Genomic DNA, 20,660 nt, shown 5'->3' with positions numbered 1-20,660 from the left:
TGTACAGCGGATTGTGCCTGGCAGTGAGCAGTGAAGCCAACTCCATTTTTGTAATGTCTTTCTAGATTTGAAGCTTTCGTGACTGCAAGGATTCATACCCTTAGTTTTTTCGGTAAAGTCACGTAGGTAAAAAATGGAATTAAAATTTATAAAAATAAAATAATAATAAATCACAGTAAAATTAATAAAAATAAAATAATAATAAAATCACAGTGGTGTTTTATTATTTTTATTTTATTTCATTTTTTACCTACGTAACTTTACCGAAAAAACTAAGAGTATGTTGTAATGTCCTATACGCACCAAGTCAATGTCAGCCATGGCCCGGGAAGCAAACTCAGATTTGCCAGTTTCGCACTGCACTGCACCACCACAAACTTGTGTATGATATTTAAATTAATTTCAGCACCAAAAATAACCTTCTTTGGAAATGGTAAAATATCTTCCTGTAACAACCAATGCCTTTGTAATGTGCTCCATTATCCAGGAGTTACCTATCCAACGGGGGATTGGGCAATCCGTGTGAGAATCAGCTGACCACCTTTATTGGCAACACGAGATAAAAGCCTTGGGGTCCACTGGGCACATGAGCTCATCCATAGAATGCGAGTAATGTGCTAAAAAAAATAAACAAAAATTCTCTAGAAATAAAATCTTGGCAAGACCAAGGCAGGTGGATTTATTAATTATTTTCAATATACTCTGCTACGATCCCAAAACGGAAAGCATTAGTTATCGCCTTTTCACAACATAGATTTACACTGTGGTTGGAGCATATGGAAACCTAGATAATACTGTCTTGTAAGTGTACAGTCTTTACAGAGTTCTCGGGAATGCAAAAACAAAGTTCGCCAATGGCATGTTTCCTGCAGGCAAAAAAATACAAACGAAAATACTTCCACAAGCTCGACTGAGCAACTGTAAGTCTACATTCCAGCAGCAATTTTACACAACAGACAATATTGCCAACCATGCCTTCATGCAATTCAACATGAGCAATGTGTAATTACATAAGAGATGGTGTGGCAATGATTACTTGTCTCCTATACCCGATTTGTTTTGATGACAAAAAACTAGCTTCATTGCATGAAATGTTGAACTGGGTTGTTCTAAGAACACATAATTTATATTTTAGTCTATAACAACATTACACATTGATCGAATAATACATTTTTTTACGTTTCATAATATATTAATGCACACCGTCAGTCACGGGGGTTATTTGACCAGAGTTCATAACACGGTTTGGTATGTGGAGTGGCGGTGGTGGTGGGGGGGTACATTAATCTCCCTCGCAGATAGGGTACAAGTACAAGCATACACTTCAAGATTCTTTCGCGACTTCCTTCACGCAGCGCGAGAGAACCGCTCCGTCAGTGCAAACAGACGAAGGAATTTCACATCGTGTTCTCGTTCGGAAAGGAGGGGGGGGAATCATCTTCTTGGTTCTTTCGGTAAAGTCACGTAGAAGGGAAGTAATAAAATAATAAAAAAGTTTTATTTTTATTATTTTATTAAGAACCAAGAAGATGAATCCCTGCAGTCACGAAAGCTTTAAATCGAGGGGGGGGAATGTCAAGGGCAGTGTGTAGATGCCTCCCTCACACAGGTGAATTGCATGAAAACGTCATGATCCCGCTTCATCTTCGCCGTACACATTGACCGCGTGCTTGGGCTCGTTGCGCAATGATGTGTTGTCAAACCCTGCGTCGACATATTTTGTACAGTTTATCCATTTGGTCTGCATAAAAAAAAAGCGTCGCACACATTTTTTCCCGATTGTGTAAACACACAATTTAGCAATTAGGCAATATCCACGATACATTTACGTGTTTGTAGTCATCACTTTGGCAACAACGAGGAACTTTCAAATTTTAAACAATGCTAATTAAATAGCCCAAATTTACTCCTTGCTAAAATCATAAATGCACAGTGCTCAACTCTTGGTTTGCAGCCCCGGCATCGAGTGTTAGAAGTTCCACATTCCTATAGTGGGCATCAGTCTCTCATCAGGGGATGCACCACTGACGACAGTGTTCAGGGGTAGGCGTCATTGGCAGTCGTCTGGAGTGAAATATTTCGAGGGGGGTGCAAAATAATTGGAATTCAGAGTTCTCGCCATCCATCACGACACGTCCTGTATTCTTCTTTGCATTAGGGATGTTTCTGTATCATTTTGTTGTTGTTGTTGTTGCTGTGCTCAAGCACCATGGATCTACCTTGAAAAATAGCCAGAAAAACTGGCTAAACGAGATCATCCGTGGGACAAATAAAATAATTTCAAACTCGGGATGCCCAGGGCCCCAGCCACCTTGACAGACGCGAGTATTATTAACCGAGCATCACCCGTCTATCGTTGACATGCCACTCAGGATCAGAATAGTTATTTATCCTGGAGAAATACAATGAGCTATGAAGCTCTTCTTCACAGATGTCCAGCGGGGGCGGGTCATAAAGATACAATATCAAACAATACACTGCAAAGTATAGGAACGGTAAGCAAATCACGAAATATAAATATGTAAAATAAATAAAAAAAGTTCAAATTGCATAATTACACTAATTCTCGGGCAAGGCAGCAAAGCAACAACAAGAACAGCCCAAGACCACACAGAGACATTGCGCAATCCCTCAATAAAATTAAACAACAAAATGTAACTATCGATACATGGGCAAGGATGAAAGTTACAGACCTCGGAGGGACAATAGTGCAGAGGTAACTCAAAATAATTTGAGGATTCATTTGCGTGCGGCAGACAAGGATTTACGCTCACCTGAATTCTCAATGTCAACAGCGTTCCCGCGAGCCCACTCTCGGTCTGCTCGATTCTCCTACGCTCCTTCTGCCGCTGCAAATAACACAACAACAAGCAGCAGCAAGGTCAGCGGAGCAAGAGAGGAATGCAGAAAAGGTGGTTCTATTACTATCCATGGTAAATAATGACTCCAGGAGGGATAAAGCAAGCAGGCAACCCAGGAGGTATTATGGAAATATTTGATTACTAGCCTTTTGCCCGTCCAAAGACGGGTGTATTGCAGTAAATCTGAAACTTGCGAGCGAAAATCAGACCGCGATGTGATATTCATTGCATCCATTCGTGTGCAATTTGTAAGGCCGCGGTAATACAGACCTATTTAATTTAAAGGTTATTATGCCTTGTTCATCATGACGTCCTTTTTACTTTTATGTCTCAACAGCGTTACAGAGATCGCGTGACGTGAGGGTTCTGCCTTTGTAGTGAGGGTTATAAGTTGACGCTGAGGAGGGGGGAGGAGGTGCCCCGCCCCCCCCCCATGTGGAGTGACGTCACCCGCTAAATATTATTAATGGTCGGGGGGGGTGTCCATTTGGTGGACATCACCTGTTCATGATTATTAATGAGGGGGGCTGGTCGACGTGGAGTGATGTCACGTGCGGGACACACAGACATTCTTGGCTCATTATAGTCGTTAATAGTCGTCACTGTTAAATTTCGATTTAAAGCTTTCGTGACTGCAGGGATTCATCTTCTTGGTTCTTTCGGTAAAGTCACGTAGAAGTGAAGTAATAAAATAATAAAAATAAAACATAACTAAAATAATTCTCACGACGTTTCGGCCACAACGCAAGCAGCCGTCCTCAGGTGAAGACAAGGTCTGTCGGGGAGACAGATCTGGTCTTCACCTGAGGACGGCTGCTTGCGTTGTTTTATTTTTATTATTTTATTACTTCCCTTCTACGTGACTTTACCGAAAGAACCAAGGAGAGGAGTTGTCACTGTTGTTGATGTATTCATCAAACATTTAATATTTAGTTTAATACTTGATTCGGATTCCTATTTATTCCATATGTAAGTTGCAATTTGCCCGAGTTTCACATAATTAGCAATATCACATCTTGTTTAATTTCTGTTGTTCAAAATTGCGTGTTATGGATGCTTTGTTTTCACCTGGATATTTTAAAAATTAAACCTTTGCTTCAACCCAGCATGCCGTTGCAAGTACATCCAAGTATCATTGTGTCCTGATGGGTTGTTTTCTAATTCTTTATGAAATAAACATCCACTACTGTTTACAGTCTTATAATTGAACTTATACACCCATTAAATTTCTGCTGACAGCACTTTACCCTCCCACCCATTGCCTAGACACTTTCTAATAAGTGAGAGACTGAATTAATTATAACATACAAGCGGGAAGTACCCGGCGTTGTCTGGGCGAAAAATATATTTCAAAACTTCTCTTAAAAACCTGACATATACATTCACCAGATACTAAGCTACTTTGAAAGCCCAGTGGGCCGTTTGTCCATTTCTCCACCAACAAAATTATAAGAGGCTTTCACAAGTTCAAAAAGGAATAGAAAGTGGGGGTAAATAGTTGATCTAAAAAGTTTCCGAAAATTATCGACCCCCCCCCCCCTCAAAAATATATATATACACCCTACATACAACAAAGTAGTTTCTATTGACTCTGTAGTTATATCTACTGACTGTACAGTAGTATTTACTGACTGTCGTAACTACTGACTGTAGTAGTATCTACTGGCCCTACAGTAGTATCTGCTGACTCTATAGTAGTAACTACTAACTCTATAGTAGTATCTGCTGACTCGATACTAGCATCCACTCACTATAGTAGTAACTACTAACTCTATAGCAATACCTACTGACTCTATAGTATCTACAGACTCTATAGTAGTATCTACTGACTGTAGCAGTATTTACTGAGCGCAGTGGTATATACTGACTGTTTTAGTATCTACTAACTCTGTAGTAGTGTAATGTTCTTGTATGGAGATGGAGTCGTCGTAGAGGCAACACGGTTTATTTATAATATAACAAGGTACACTTAATCCCTAACACAAAGGGGTAGTGGCCCCTTTCACCCACAACCTGGGGAGGTACAGCCTCCGGGCTATCGTACCTAGTCACTCTGACTTCTCTAGCCCTCCGTCTGGCTAGACCTAGGGGAGGCTGACCCACCGCTGGCCCGGTGGGTCCCTGACCACTGGCCCGTTCAGACCTGGCCCTCAGAAGGACATCAGGCCGAGGGAACCTCAGGGTCCTAACCTCTCAACCACTGGCACCGCACTGAGCCCCGGCCCTTAAAAGGACGTCGGTGGCTTGGGGTCCAGGGTCTTGTCTCCAGGCGGGCTTCTGGCTTCGGCTTGAGGCGAACTGCCCAGCGCTCTCCAGAGCCCGCTTTATATACTGTTTCCCCCTGAGGGGCGGGGGGGTCTGTGAGATCGCAGACACTGCCCACAGCCCCTCCCCCCGGCGGGTCCCTGCCAGGAGTACACAACCGCCCCATACCGGCAAGCACCCTGGTTCTGGCGCGCGTGTGTGTCAACATGACCACCACAGTAGTATCTACCAGAGGTGTGGACTCGAGTCATGTGACTTGGACTCGAGTCAGACTCGAGTCATGAATTTGATGACTTGCGACTCGACTTGGACTTGCATAACAATGACTTTGTCCCACCTATGAGATGTGGACTCGAGTCATGTGACTTGGACTCGAGTCAGACTCGAGTCATGAATTTGATGACTTGCGACTCGACTTGGACTTGCATAACAATGACTTTGTCCCACCTCTGGTATCTACCAACTCGATAGCAGTATCTACTACCACAACAGCAGTGCATACCGACTGTGGTGGTACCTGCTATCACTGCAGCAGTGCATACCGACTGTGGTGGTATCTGCTACCACTACAGCAATTCATACCGACTGTGGTGGTACCTGCTATCACCACAGCAGCGCATACCGACTGTGGTGGTACCTGCTATCACCACAGCAGCGCATACCGACTGTGGTGGTACTTGTTATCACTACAACAGCGCATACCGACTGTGGTGGTACTTGCTATCACCACAGCAGCGCATACTGACTGTGGTGGTACCTGCTATCACTACAGTAGTACATGCTAACTCTATAGCAGTATATATCGACTCTATAGCACAAACTACGAACCTGACAGAGTGCTGTTGTGAGGCCTAGTCCCGTGCCGAGCCCCCGTCCTCGCCTAGATTGCCCAGCCGGCCGAGGTGGCACCTTGGCAGGCTGGGAGTTCGGCCGTTCCCCTCCCCCACCATTCCCCCACCCGCTCTACAATAATAGTATCTAAACGCTATATTAGTATCTACCGACCCTATAGAAGTGCACACATTGGGGTGGGGGACATGACACTTTGTAGAATTTATCTCAGCGTTGTGTTAATTTTGTTTAGCATTTTTAATGTGAATGAGAATTCCCCCCCGCCTCCACCGATGGCGCATGTGCGTTGCTAGGGTTAAATCCCCGGTCAGCTTTGACGTTCGCAGAGCGGTGCAAGGAAATAAATAATAAATGACCCTCAATTGTTAATTTAACTACTTTAAAGTTGACGGATGGGAAAATGAAATAGCGCTGGCTCACCACGGGGCTTATGGCGTGGTACCTGATGATATAATGCACAACAGACTTGTTTTAGATGACCAACTCAAGGGTCAAAATGAGATATGATGCAAGAACTCAAGGCATGGTGGAAGGTGGTGGTATATAATGACGTTAACAGTCCAAGGTGATGTTTATTCAGAGGCTGAACATAGATATAAGCCTCGATTTCACAATGACCCAGACTGTACATTTATCTGCAGCTGTCAACTTATTTCTAGGTGAAGGCCTCCCCATGTCGTGTTAATCATGGGGCTTGTTTTACCATACTTCACCACGCTGCTTAGTGCAATTTGGTGAAGTGGGAGCCCAGGGTAAGTTCGGCAATCACTCGCCACTGATGGAAGTCGTGGCCGGAAATCAAACTCAGGTCCAGTGGTAGTGCTAGCCAATAGGGGGTCCCTTGAAAAGAAAATAATTTGGGGGCCCTTTTCAATTCATACAATCAATATAATGATATAATTACTTGTGCATTTATTCAGGAAGCCACATTGAGTCGTCGGGAACCTTCCAGGAGAGTCATGTTTTTTTATTTTAAGATCTTTTCAGCCAATGAATGATGAGTGTTTATATAAGTGGGAGGAAACACCTATGCATGGGAGGGGTCAATGCTGTCTCCATACAGATGGAAACAGATGGCGATTAGTCCACTTCCTGTACTGCCTTCTCCCGGCAAGCCAGGGTATTGGCACCTTGACGCCCACGGGAAGAGAGTTTGATAAACAAAAATATTGTGCTATCCACTAACCCGCGCCACCACAGTGCTGGATTACAGGCGTGTGCCTGATGATAGTCAAGAAATGTAGATGTAGTGAGAAAAGAGAAATGCATACAAAAATATGTCATGAGATGAGAGATGCAAACAAAATATACATGAGATATTAATTGGTGCTTTATGTTAATTAGATTGTTTATTCGAATTTGAAGCAAGCGGATATTTAATGGACCCTAATTTCTGAAAAATCTGGGACACCTTTTGCTTGGTTTGTTTATATGCACCGCACCGCCACTGTTCAGACGGCCAGGTTCGTAGTAAGCCACCGCTTCACCACCCTACATTCCTCACCAGGGTGCAAATGCAGGTCTGAGCGCACACACGGAACAGATAACAGCTGTGTGCGCCAAATAGAGTGCAAATTCTGTATTCAAGCTGTAGTCACTCATGTGCGTTACCAACCTACGATGCATGCCAGGGCGAAGTGGTACCACTTATGTTTACTCTTCCACAACAATCCTCAGTTAGACCTTTTTTCCCCAAGTCATGCTATTCTAGAGTAAACCCATAATATAATGGTTCCCAGTTAAACTTTAACAAAGTTAAAAGGGAAATAAAGATGTTTTTTCACGGTTTTATTCCATTTACGTATAGCCACTTTTACCGACACCGGAATTTAAACAGATTACATTTATGCATTTAACTAACATTTATGTATGTACACAAGAGAACATACACAAGTTAGAGACATCGTACTGAATATTAAGAAAAGTGTGTTTGACCAGGGCTTATCACTGTTTATGCCTCCTCGGATTGGTTACCAAAATGTTGCATTCAACAATAACACGTTTCAAAAACTGTTGCTTTTCCATCCTGCCATACGAAAGAAGATCGCTATTACAGATGAGATGTCCAATGGGCCAAAGAAGCAATAGAGTGGAGATAAAGCAATAAAATCAGCTTGTGTACAAGGTGCTAGATGGTTTGTTGCATCGCAAGATCGTGAGAGATGGCAAGGGCCTGGGAAAGGACTTCATTTAGCAGTGGCTTGATCATGGCTGATGATATGTAGAGAGTAATGTATTTATATAAACAGACAGTTTAACTGTACACCATTATTCAAGTCAGCTCTACAAATAGTTAACACACAAGACGATACTGGAAACTAAATGGGACAAGGAAAATATAAATTGATTTTGCGGACAATAGCATTTTCTCAACCATTATTGGTGCCACCCAGGAGAGAGATTAGAGCAGGGTGAGGAACCCAGCACACCCCTAGGGCTTAATTTCATAGGGCCCATGGCTACGCAAGGCTGACCACTTTTAAACACCTAACTCACTGCAAACATCTTAGCCGGGTGCCTATGTCTGGAGCTGCGAGCCAACATCAATGGGTTTGGTGATAGGTAGGCAGTCGCAGGCATCACATTGGTACGGTAAAGGCGAGCCCTATGTTTATTTTTGGATAATATTAAGGTATGTGTGTGTGATGTGTGCCCACATTACCGATCCTTCAGAGGTATTTAAAAGTCCTACTCAATTCTCAGTAAGGAAATAATTCCCTACTCCTGGATTAAGGGGAGTGAGAGAGGTTCGCTTTCATAAACTAAGGTACAAAGCTTATACCGTGAGACAACAGTGAAGGTGAGTAAAAGGTCTGGCCTTGTGTGCACAATGATTACCCGGGCTCTTGGTATGGGGAGTGCAAGTACTCGACACAGTCAGGAAAAGTTAAGCAACCCACTGCGTTGAAACGTTCCATTCATAAACATCCTCAAAATTACTTAACCATATGGACAATATACTTTTGCCGTGTACATGGAAAACATTAATGAGGTGTATGTACGAAGATAACTGCATTCAGCTCATCATCAGCCTTCAACCACTGCTGCATGTCTCTCCCCAAGCTGTTGCAATCGTTCACGGTCTCGTGATGCAACAATCTATATAGCTCCTGCACATGCGCTGTTTTCCCTCTGGGCGCCACTCCACTTTTAATCTCGACAGCCACTTTATCAGACCATTCTTGTGACGTGTCCTGCCAAAGTCTAATTACTTTTTCAATGGTTAATTTGATATCTCTAACTTGTGCTTGTTCATCTTCTTAGTTTGATCGGTAAAGTCACGTAGAATGGAAATAATAAAAATAATAAAAATAAAACATAATAAAATAATTCTCACGACGTTTCGGCCACAACGCAAGCAGCCGTCCTCAGGTGGAGAACATGTCTGTCGAGAAGACAGAGTGACTTTACCGAAAGAACCAAGAAGATGAATCCCTGCAGTCACGAAAGCTTTAAATCGAAATTGTGCTTGTTCTCTATTCAATGCTTTGCTTTTTGTTTTTCATTGTAATTCCAAGCAGGCAATTCTCCATTATTCTTTTTGAACTTTTCAGCTTTTGCTCCATTTACATGGTTAATTTCAGTGTTTTTGATCCATATTTTATATCAGGGAATTCACAACGTCAGGGGGTTGTGGTTCCTTCTGTAAATGGCTTTTATCATTTCAAAAACTTTTTATGAAGTAAGTTACTCGAGTCGCAAATTAAAAACGGCACACGATCGCACGAGAATTGCAGTGGCAATCTGCTGCGTTGTTGATGAATGTGTTGGGTTTGTGTTATTTGCGCTTGTGCACCACTGCCAACGCAATATCACAATATTTTTGCGTGTGATTGGTGGACAAGGCAAGCTGCAGAAAATGACAATTTTGTTCATCCGTGTTTAAATCTCAGTTGCACTATAATTGGGAAGCCAACATGGACACATACCAGCTCACTTCTTAATGTGCATTCTTTCACAGCCACGGGAACGAAATGGAACAAGGCATAGGTTACCAAACCACCCCACCTCAGTTTAAACTAGAATATCCACATCAACTCCATCTCAGGCTTCACCGATCAAATGAAATTCACGTAAAACGCAAGTGTTGCTGTGGAGCATTCTGGGTATAAACAGAAGCATGAATCGGTTCTCTGTCTCCATATATAAACAACACACTAACGTAGTCCATCAGCCAGTATTAGTCAGCAGCATATGTACGTGAAAGGAAACACGCAAGATTGGTTTCGACCTTCAAGGTCTCACCATCAGATAGGCTCGTTGAACAAATGCTGCCCAGTTAGCAACCTTGGCAAGAGCACTCCATCGAAACTCCGGGGCCTTGTTTCACACAGCTCAGAGACACACTTTACCTTTTTCTTGGCCCTCCTCTTTTCTGCCTTCCTCTTGGCTTTCTCTTCCACGTGCAGAAGCTCATCTCCCATCCTCCGCTAGTTCTGCCCACAAAGAAAACAATCCATGAAAACGTTAAAAAAAGCGAAAGTACACCTTTTAATTGTGTTATCCCATTTACGATTGCTCTTTGGAAATGACCTTGCGTCAGGAACATCAATCTTCATTCGACGCCACAAGTGTGCAAGATAATTAGGATGCAACGTAGATTGTATCCCTTTAAGTTCGTGCTGTTTTCTATGCCGACCTTGGATACGCAAGTCATTATAGAATTTAAAAGATGTAAGGATTCAGTGAAAATATATTAAAAGGCAAAGGGCCAAAGTACATTAATTTGGATAAAATTAAATAAACCATATGGTGCATTGGATAATATTGTTATAAGTACACAATAAGGAGCTAAATTCATTACTGTTCATTTATAAATATATATAAATTGTGAGTATTACCATTTTAAATCGCGTTTCTTTAATCAACCAAATGTGCCCCGTATTGTTAAGAGCAAGGATAACACAGTGTGGGCGTGCTTTGTCAAATGAAGGTCGATGCAAATTAACACAAAACTTGGAAAATGTTACGTAAAAATGCGGGACTTTATAAGTGTCTTCATGAGGCACATTGCAACGCAGCAGAAATGCCTTCTGATCCATCATCATGACAGAAGATTGATTATCCGCACATTTGCTCCACTTATCGACGGCGAATAATATCGGAATAGTGCTGATCAAACGCAAGAACAAGGCGGCTCATAAGTAGATACGTAGAGATCTCCTCTCTACGTATCTCCTGTAAAAGAGAAGTCTACAGGAGAACTATACTTATCTCCTGTCCTGTCCCGTACAGGACAACGCTACTCATCTCGCGTACAGAATTATACCCATCTGTAATGCTCTGCATTGAAATGCTCTGCACCTCAAGCTGTGAGGAATGAGACTTCACGAAATTATTATTTATATACTTTCAAAAAATGTCCGGAATGTTGGAAGCACACAATTACCGTGCATACATTCACGTGGAGACAAAAAAGACAAAAACAACTCAACCAGGGCTCATGTTACGTTGCGTTTGTAATGTGGTGATTTTATTTTGCTCACCTTAACTGTATATTTGGGGAGACTACCGCTCTTTGCAAGAGCGATCCAGCCGTTTGAGCAGAGAATATATTTAGAGTTTGTCGTGCCCTTGACGAGTTTAACCTCTCAATGTGGGTCTTACAAAGATCAATGAGCATTTACCATATGGGTGGTTCATTGCACTTATCCCATTGCGGCTGGGCTATGAGACAACGTCTGAGCCCCTCATGAACTCACACAGACCAGAGCAGACTGAAGAGGCACAAGTACAATACAGTGCTGCCCGCAATTAATTATTGAATATCATTCTCACAAATGGATTCCGAGCTCAAAATAAACAATGTCTAGACATTTCTACAAACACCAGGACGTGTTTTGGAGCATGTTCATTAAAAATAATAATACTTCATTTGTGAACTCGCCACTCGATGCAATTTGCAGAACCACAAAGTATCTTATTAAAAAAGCAATCTATTCGTGACATTGTGATATTAACATAGCCGTGATGGCGGTTTAAATTACACAGTAGTGTCGTTTCACTTAGACGAACTTGACACAACGAATTAATGCATGTAACCGAAAAGCATTCACAGTATATTAATAAATAAGACAATGCTCATGTTGTTTTCATGAAGTGTAATCAATCCAACATTGAAGACGTGTGTCTCGCAAATTAATGAATAGCAAGCAAAATACACAAACAGTTGATGTTCGTGTCCTTCCCATGGTAGTTAATTAAAAAAAACAATAATTTCATCATGACTTCATGCAAAGGTGCTTCCCAGAAAACAATGAAAGTTGGGCCAAAGGTTCCGAACCACAAGCTGACTGACTGACGTTGGCACGTTTTACTGGGGGGGATTATTTAACAAAAAAAGGTACAAATCAGGGGCTGCTACCATTCTTAAATGACAACACATTTACATCATTTATAATATACACGGGGGCTGTACTACTCACAACTGCAAATTCGTTTTTTTTTACTATGACGTGAACTATCGCTTCACATATTCCTCTAAAAACACAGGTGTCCATATACAGAGTACACAACAAACACGTGTGCATCACCTACTGTAATCACCCACAAATGTCTGTCCGTCCCGCGCGTGACGTCACTCCACATGAGGCCCACCCTCCTCATGAATATTCATGAGTGGGTAGATCTTGACACGAACGCAGGTCGAGCTCAATTAAGTAATTAATTACGCAAAGTCGCTTCAAATATGACGTTTCTTTACAGAAAGTGACGGTAAAAAATAAATCTACACAGTGCTACATCCGTGCGTGACGTCACTGCAAAAGAGCCCCCCCTTTCATTAATATTCATGCACTCTATTCCACATGCCGCACCCCTCCTCGATAACCATTAGCGGGTGACGTCACTCCACATGGGGAACCCCCCCCCCCCCTCATTAATAATGAAGTGAACAATTTTTCTATTGAATATTTCAGATTTACTGCAACATACACCCGTCCTTGGACGGGCAAAAAAAGCTAGTAATCGATAAGAGTTCATGGTGGCAGAGATAATTTTGGTCGTAAGTTTTACCTACGAGACATTTTTCTAAGCCGGGTTACAGTGCGACAAAAAGAAGCGTACATCACTTTATTTAGGCAAATTCATTGGCAGCGACAGTTTAATATTTCTCCTTTTATTTTTATTCCATTTCAGTGGCGCAACGGAGTTGTGTGTTCCACTGCTGGTAGCTCCCATCCATTCACCCAGCAGCGGATAGGCAAAAAGGGGGCTGTTAGATGAGCATAACAGTATTTTCTCGCAAAAATGTCCAAGTCTTTCTATATACATCAATGCTTGCAACGTTACCCTTGTCGGACAATGCATTTTTGTGAGAGAAAGAAACTACTTTAAGCCCATAGGCATTGCAATACAGTAGTTGAAACACGTCGTTAATCACGTGCATTTGGAAGCAGTCAAGTCGGACCCACATTCTTCCATCCAAAGGCCCTTCATAGCGCACAGAATGGACCACTGCTAACTTGACATTATGCATGAGCAGACACTTACTTAAACACATTGGTGAAATCTTGACTTAAAGCTTTCGTGACTGCAAGAATTCGCATTCTTTGGGTCTTTCAGTAAAGTCACGTAGATAGGTTCAAAGAAAATAATAAAAAAAATTACAAAAAACTACGACGTTTCGATTACAACACCAGCGATGGTCATCAGGAGGAAATATACTTTTTGGGGGTGATATTTGCTTCATCTCATGTGCATAACCCACGAAGCCAGGCTGCAGCACAGGCTGGTCCAGATGTCTCGTGACCCCCCCCCCCCCCCCCAATTAATTGGATTGTTTGTTGTTCTTGCAACGTTCTGGCCTGCCCCTGCTGGACATCTGTGAAGAAGAGCTTCAAAGCTCATCGGATTCCTCCTGTATAAATACATATTCTGATTCTGAAACGCACTGTGCTTAAATACAGGCAACGCAAAATTTTTACTCACGAATGTCCAGCAATTCTGAAACTGAAAGTTATGCGACGATAACCATGGAAGAAGGTATACATAAAATACTGTGGTTTCAAAGTGTAGTTTTATATACTGCATATGCAAAACATAGTAAATTATCCAGTGCCTTTGAACAAATGACTCGGATTGCACCAATCCTATCTTGTCAGATGTCAGAGGCTAAGCATGCGTTGAGCCTGGATATTAAATTGGGGTCACAAGACATTTGGACTACCTTGTACAGCAAACTACCTAGGTGTGTTCACGGTTGTATTCTATCGCTCTCTGGAGTATCTCTCCGGAGTATTTCATGGTTGTACTATCGTGTGTTGTGTTCGGTTTGATGTCCAACGTTTCGCGTCACTGAAGAATCTCCCAGAACGTAGGGAAACAACAACATCAGCAAGGGTTTTGTCATAACCTCTCCCACTGGGTGTTTAACTCAAGTGCATCAAAGCAAAGTATGTTCATTGTTTACCTTTACAAGTGAATTGTTTTACAGTTCAAGAAACAAAGGGCAAATATTGCATGACTTTGCAAAGGATAAATAATAATAAACACCACCATGTTATAGGGCATTTTAGAGAGAAACTAAAATGTTGTGTCAGGTTATTATAAACAGCAGTCTCATTTTGAAAAACAAGATTTGATCTGCTGCTAGCTCCTTAAGGGTTTCCTGCAAAGTCTTAAGTGGAAACTAAATCAAGGAAGAACAAATGTGTCCAATGAGGAGCGAACAGACCGATGCCACGTATCATCACTAACTTTGTCAAAGAATGTTTCCATGCAATACAGAGTACACTGTACTCGCGCAATGTATGGTTAACGTCTTGTTGACCTTTTAACTTTTTTTATGACGTGGTCACCCTTCCAGGAAACCTGCTTTAATTACAAGACTTAAAACAAGTACAGAATGCCCACAATGTAAAATATTTCCCAACTCGCAAACGGTGTTGTTTTCATAGTAATAGGTTTTTACCCTTTCAACTGGTACAAAAACTGACTAGGCTCTAAGAAAAGCTGTCTCGGGTGTGGACCAATCAACTTCAAGGACAGTGCATATCATTATCATCATCAAAGTTGTTTTCTTTTTGTTTGCATTTTGACTGCTTGTGTTGTGGTTATTGCAAACATGATGCCTTGTATAAAGGTGCCAGTTTTGTACCAGTTGAAAGGGTAAAAACCTATTACTTTGTTAAATGTCTTTACATTAACAGGCTAAAGAGGTATATTCCTTGTAAATTCCATCTCTAGCCCCACCCACTTACCCTTGGGTTGTACCCATCTCAAACCCTTATAACCTCTGGCTGCAGTAGTTCTCTCGCTATATTTCTCCTGCCTCAGCGGTTCACCTGCTGTATCTTTTCACCTGAAGACGATTGCTTGCGTTGCGATCGAAACATCGAGATTTTTTATTATTAGTTTTCTATCTACTTGACTTTACCGAAAGACCCAAAGAGTATGTGCAAACATTGTAAAATGCCCCACTGCAAAACGACAGTGGCTGTTATGTAAGCAGCTAGCACAAGTCACGTTCTTGAGGTTATTGCACTCTCGTCAATGCAATACAGTACAATATACAGAAAGATTCGTATATTTTTTATAGCGAGTGGTGCAGCGGGTAACGACACGTCACCGTGCAACACGGTGACCCGAAATATAATAATTGGGTTTTCCCCTTTTTTTTTGGCAACAAAACTGAAACCTTATTACAAGGATTCATGGCTGCATTAACCACAATACTTGCAGTCAAAATGCAAACAAAAAACATACTATGATAATATATTGGCATTGTCCTTGAAACTGATTGGTCCACACCAAGGGACGGCTTTCTTTTGAGCCTCGACCCAATTGGTGCTCCACCAGAGGACGCCAAAAGGCGTACAGCTCAAAGACAATGCACTATCAAAGATGTTTTTGTTTGCATTTTGACTGCAAGTATTGTGGTTAATGCAGACATTAATCCTTATAAAAAGGTTTCAGTTTTGTTGCCAGAAAAAAGGGGAAAAACCCTATTATTATATTTTGGTACTGGCAAAGGAGGTCTAATGATGACGGTGACCCGAGTTTGATTCCCAGTCCCGTCATCTGTGGCGAGTGACATCTGACTAACGTAGTGAGGCCTACGGTCAAACAACCCCCATTACCAGGGGGTTCGGCAGGGGGTTCGGCAGCGGCTCCAAAAGGGCTGCTCCGTGACGTTATTTCTTAAGGACCGCCGTCACGTATCCACATGCATTGCGTCTCTTGAAATAGTTTTTCATCGAATTATAATTTTTTATTGTTATTTTGGTTGCTCGCCCATACCCATGACCAACAGAGCATGGGGAGGCCCTCATCTCACAGCGGACTGACAAAGTGCTGTCCAATGTATTTTATTATTTAGCATATAAATTCGTTCTCATCTCAAGATGCTGTACAAATGAGTGGGATATTAACAGTGTGTATATATATATTGTTGGTACAAGTTGTAGAAGTGACACTAACACAACCCTGGTCAAAACAATCTGTTAAATTACTACGGCATGATGATGACCTTGGACGTGTGTCGTGGTGGAGCAGCGATTCACGCACTGCACGATGAATCAGTCCACGTGGATTTACTTCCCAACCACAGCTAGCATCAGTCCTGGGTCACAGTCATCACTGGTTGAACAACCCTCATGTCAAAACGGCATGGGGAGACTTTGATCCAGCAGTGCTTGAATAAAGAGCTGAACATTATTGTTTGTGTATATACTTTAGTGTGAAACGTGAATGTTTAAAATGGCATGTTGAAAGGCTAATTCGGGAGAAACAAACATGTAATTATAAATTGTGTAAGATTCAGATGTTAGATACTGGCTTAAACAATTGCAATTACTGGCTAAACGTCGTACTCAGATTGGAAATGTCGTGGATTTGCTCTCCAACACACCGGTGTGCTGTACTAGTAACGAATTGGTATGTTCCTGTTTACGTGACAAACCTTACTAATTGGATGTGTCGGGTGGTGGCGGGTTTAACGACAAATTCATGTTTACGCGATCTAACAAAATAACTGTATTATGGATGATATTGGTCGCGACAGCCTACGTGTTAAATGGTTTACACTATTAAAAACTACTTGGTAACAATACGTTTATAACCTACTATCCGTGCAGATCAAAGCAAAACAGAAATAATGGGGAATTTTCAAGGCTTCATATAAATAACTTTACCATATAAATCACTGAGTAGACCGGGACAGGTTTAGTGTCACTGGATCAGTGGGCTCGTGGGACAGACGTATGTTCTAAAAGTGATCTCCCTTGCACATAACTGTTCCATTATTCAACATGCCAAACACATGAATGCAAAAAATATATATAAACTGTATTAAGTTAATGGAAAAACAAATCAATCACACTCTAATAAAAATACCACTACATCACGTTGTGTAAAGCAAATTTATTTCCATTTTAATGTCAATTCGAAAATCAATGCTGTCCAGTACTGAAATATATCATAAGGCATTTATGTGAAAGAGCAATTCACAAAATATTGCTTTGTGGGCTACATTAAACATTTAAGGTCATTTAAAGGGTAAAACCTCAGCTGAGCAACTGCATTGTCCAACACAAGCTCTGTCCTTTACCCCACACGTGTATTTCCCACGTGACCTTTTGAGTACAGATGCTGTCATTGTTTTTGTGACGACATTTTGTCTTGGTCATTGCTCTATGTACAAGGTGGTTCAGATGTCTTGTGGCCCCCATTTAATTATCTAAAAACTTAATATGTTTTGTTTACCAATGGGTGTGAAAACAGAAATGAATAAGCAAAGGAAAAAAAATGCGAGGAGTTAATTAATTGGGATTCACAAGACATATCGGCCACCCTGTAGGTTACACTTCTTTCACACCGTACGTAGCCAACCGTGCTTATCGGAGGTGCGGGGGAATGACAAACGAAAAGACAAAAATATTTTCTAAAGAACCGAGTTTTCAATTGCAAACACATGGGTGAATAAAAAGCACTGAATAATTTACTTCAATACGAGAGCAGCCCCTCCGAGGTCGTGACGGATTATAATTGTCAGGCCTTGGTTAATTCACTGCGAGAAGAAGGCCATTCCACATAGTGTCAGCCATGGAGGTTGTTTGACCATGGTTAACCACGCTGGTCAGTGCAGGTTTTTAGAGCGAGGAAGGGGTCAGGACCAGTTCAGATATTACTCAAAACTGATGTTAGCCGTGCACAGCAACTGAATTCGCACTGCACTAACCACTGCTCGTTCCATGAAACTTGTTTTACAATTCTATAACATCCTTTCTGCGTGTTTAAACAATTGTCCTATTGCAAAAACAGAGGTTTAATCTTACCTAGGGAATCACAGGAAGTTTAAATAACTTCTGAATGTGTCAGCTGCACTGAACAATAATACTGTAAAGGATTACAAACCTGATATTACAATACTTTACTCTCAATGTGCAAAAATGTTGTCTGCCACAAAAACAACACTGCGACTCATTTATCTGGCTGTCTTTTAAATTACAGGGCCAGGTACATTGCTTTATGGTTCTGAATATCTTTGAACAGTTAAAATCCACACGATCATCCAAAAACAGTACAATATTAAAATTAAATAGATAGGATAATTAACTACGCTCATGTACCGTACTCTCAAAACGTGTATCTCACACAAACAGGATAAAAACATCCGTCCTTGATATTGCTGAATATATACAACATAGTGCATAGGTTACACGTGATGAGATTCCATCATACTGTACAGAGTTTTAAGAAGATCTCAAAACATGGTGACAGCAGTGACTGCTGCAGAGAAGCATTTCCAGTTTGCAAAGTGGTAAGTTACTCAAATTATCGGCACACATTTTGATTTGAATAAACCAAGTTTTTAATCCCACGTTTTAATAAAAAATGACGTGCGTTTTTTCAAAACATTGCATTGTATCATGCACTGCACGTACATGTACGGGCCCTTTTGCCAATCCATTGCTGGATGAGGGCCTCCCCACGCTTGGAGTATGGAGGTTATTTAACCCTCCTAACTCCACACTGGTCGGTGTGTGTTGGTGAAAGCGAGAAGAATAGACGTTGTTAACATACTACGATACGCAGTACCCGTGCAATCATGGATTTTATGCAACGTTCCCTGCTCACCTGCCCAAGCAAAAATCTAGAGTCAATCCTGCTTAGCTGCCAAGATCTGATAACATAGGGCGCATTCGGAGTAATTTGTGCTCGAGATTGCAGGGCACAAAAGCAATAGCATTTTCAGCATGCGAGATGGGGAATTTTATATGCACAACATTTCGGTGGACTAACAAATATTATGCGAATCATTTACTTTCGTAAACCCGATTTATTTTCGTTTTCATTAAGATTTTTCCATTGGATTAACTTTTCATGCAACCGCATCGGGATTTCTTGCGGTGTGTTCAAGGTGCGCGGGCTGGCTGTGCGGCTGATAACGTTGCCGTTACTACACTAGTGCTGCGGTAAGTTGTTGTTATAATAAAGTAGTTTGTTTTTTGTGTGGTTATTGTGGTAGTAGTTGTTGTGGTGTTGCACCATGGTTGCAGTGGTTTTTGACGCTATAGTTGAGCTTGTAGGATCTGTTATTGTTTGTGAAAGGTGAACTCATAGGTTGGGGGGGGGGGGCTTCCTTGCGTGTTGATGGTACGTTCCTTTGCCTGGTAGGATATCTTTACCAACCACACGGACCTGCGTGGTGAAGCACGGTAACGTCAAAACACCCTCAGGTGTGTGATGCACATAAACCACCGCCAGCCAACCAGTCCCCCCACAGTAACTCTGGTTCCACCAGCCATGGCATCAGCAGGATAGGCGAAGATGCAGCGGGGGTGCTAAGAATATTAACATCGTATGAATACGACGCCTTCTGGATTTCGCTATTGCAATAACACATGGGTGTCTGGCTACAAATAAAACTCCCGAACTAAAAAGAGAACTAATAAAAATAAACTAGTCATATATGGACCCATATTTTTCAATTGTAGTAATATTTTTTGTCAGTGGGAGAGCTGACAAAAAACATGGACTGAGATTTTTAGTCTTTCCAGGAACAAAACAAGATATTAGGATTTAAGCGTACAGTATTTTACATGAAATGGTCCAGCTAATATTAGCCCTCTTGAACCATTAGACTGTGAAACATAATTCAAATTTAAATGGTAATTTGTAAAAAGGGTAGGTTATAAATGTTTTTTACGAGCAGGGACATGATTATAATTAACACCTTTTTCAAAAACGAGTAGAGAAAATGAATATTAAGTACCCAAAGTACGCAACACTTAGACACCAGGAATGAAATGGACTTTCTGGAACAAACCCCTAGACTGCGGGATGTATCTGTCCTTACGAGATCTAATGCAATAAGTGATCACCAGGTTGGTGCGATGCAAGTTACACTTCAGCAAATGAATCCGAAACATGAACATTGACAAATCAAATGGAGCAAATGCTTAAAAGTGTGAAAATAAACTGGTAAAGGTGCATGCTTGGAATGATACGGACCAGGGAACACATGCATTGCTGAGATATGATTCATCATTCGCCGCTGAGATGTGCAGACACAGATGTATTTATGTATCACGAGACTGTGAGAAATGGTGATAGTTTGGGGGGGATGGGAGACTTCATCTAGCAGTGGATAATGGTTGATAATGATACACAGGAAGTTGTCTGACATTTTAATTTAAACTTATGTAAATACTGCACAGAAACCAGACAACTATCCATACT

General features: G+C 41.5%; 1 protein-coding gene across 3 annotated transcripts in view; it reads right to left on the bottom strand.

Moving 5' to 3' along the window:
* LOC144717651 (uncharacterized) overlaps window positions 1-20,660 on the bottom strand; it is a 64,124-nt gene that overhangs the window by 35,975 nt on the left and 7,489 nt on the right. For all 3 annotated transcript variants that reach the window (XM_078593176.1, XM_078593178.1, XM_078593177.1), the window contains exons 2-3: window positions 10,331-10,414; window positions 2,775-2,849 (exon numbers count right to left, since the gene is read on the bottom strand). In XM_078593176.1, the coding sequence (XP_078449302.1) occupies window positions 2,775-2,849; window positions 10,331-10,402 (147 nt within the window). In that variant the 5' untranslated portion in view covers window positions 10,403-10,414. The remainder of the gene's footprint in view (window positions 1-2,774; window positions 2,850-10,330; window positions 10,415-20,660) is intronic.

This window comes from Lampetra planeri, chromosome 4 (genome assembly GCF_965212315.1).
Source record: "Lampetra planeri chromosome 4, kcLamPlan1.2.h2, whole genome shotgun sequence".
Taxonomy (NCBI): domain Eukaryota; kingdom Metazoa; phylum Chordata; class Hyperoartia; order Petromyzontiformes; family Petromyzontidae; genus Lampetra; species Lampetra planeri.
This window is presented reverse-complemented; position numbering and strand designations above follow the sequence as displayed.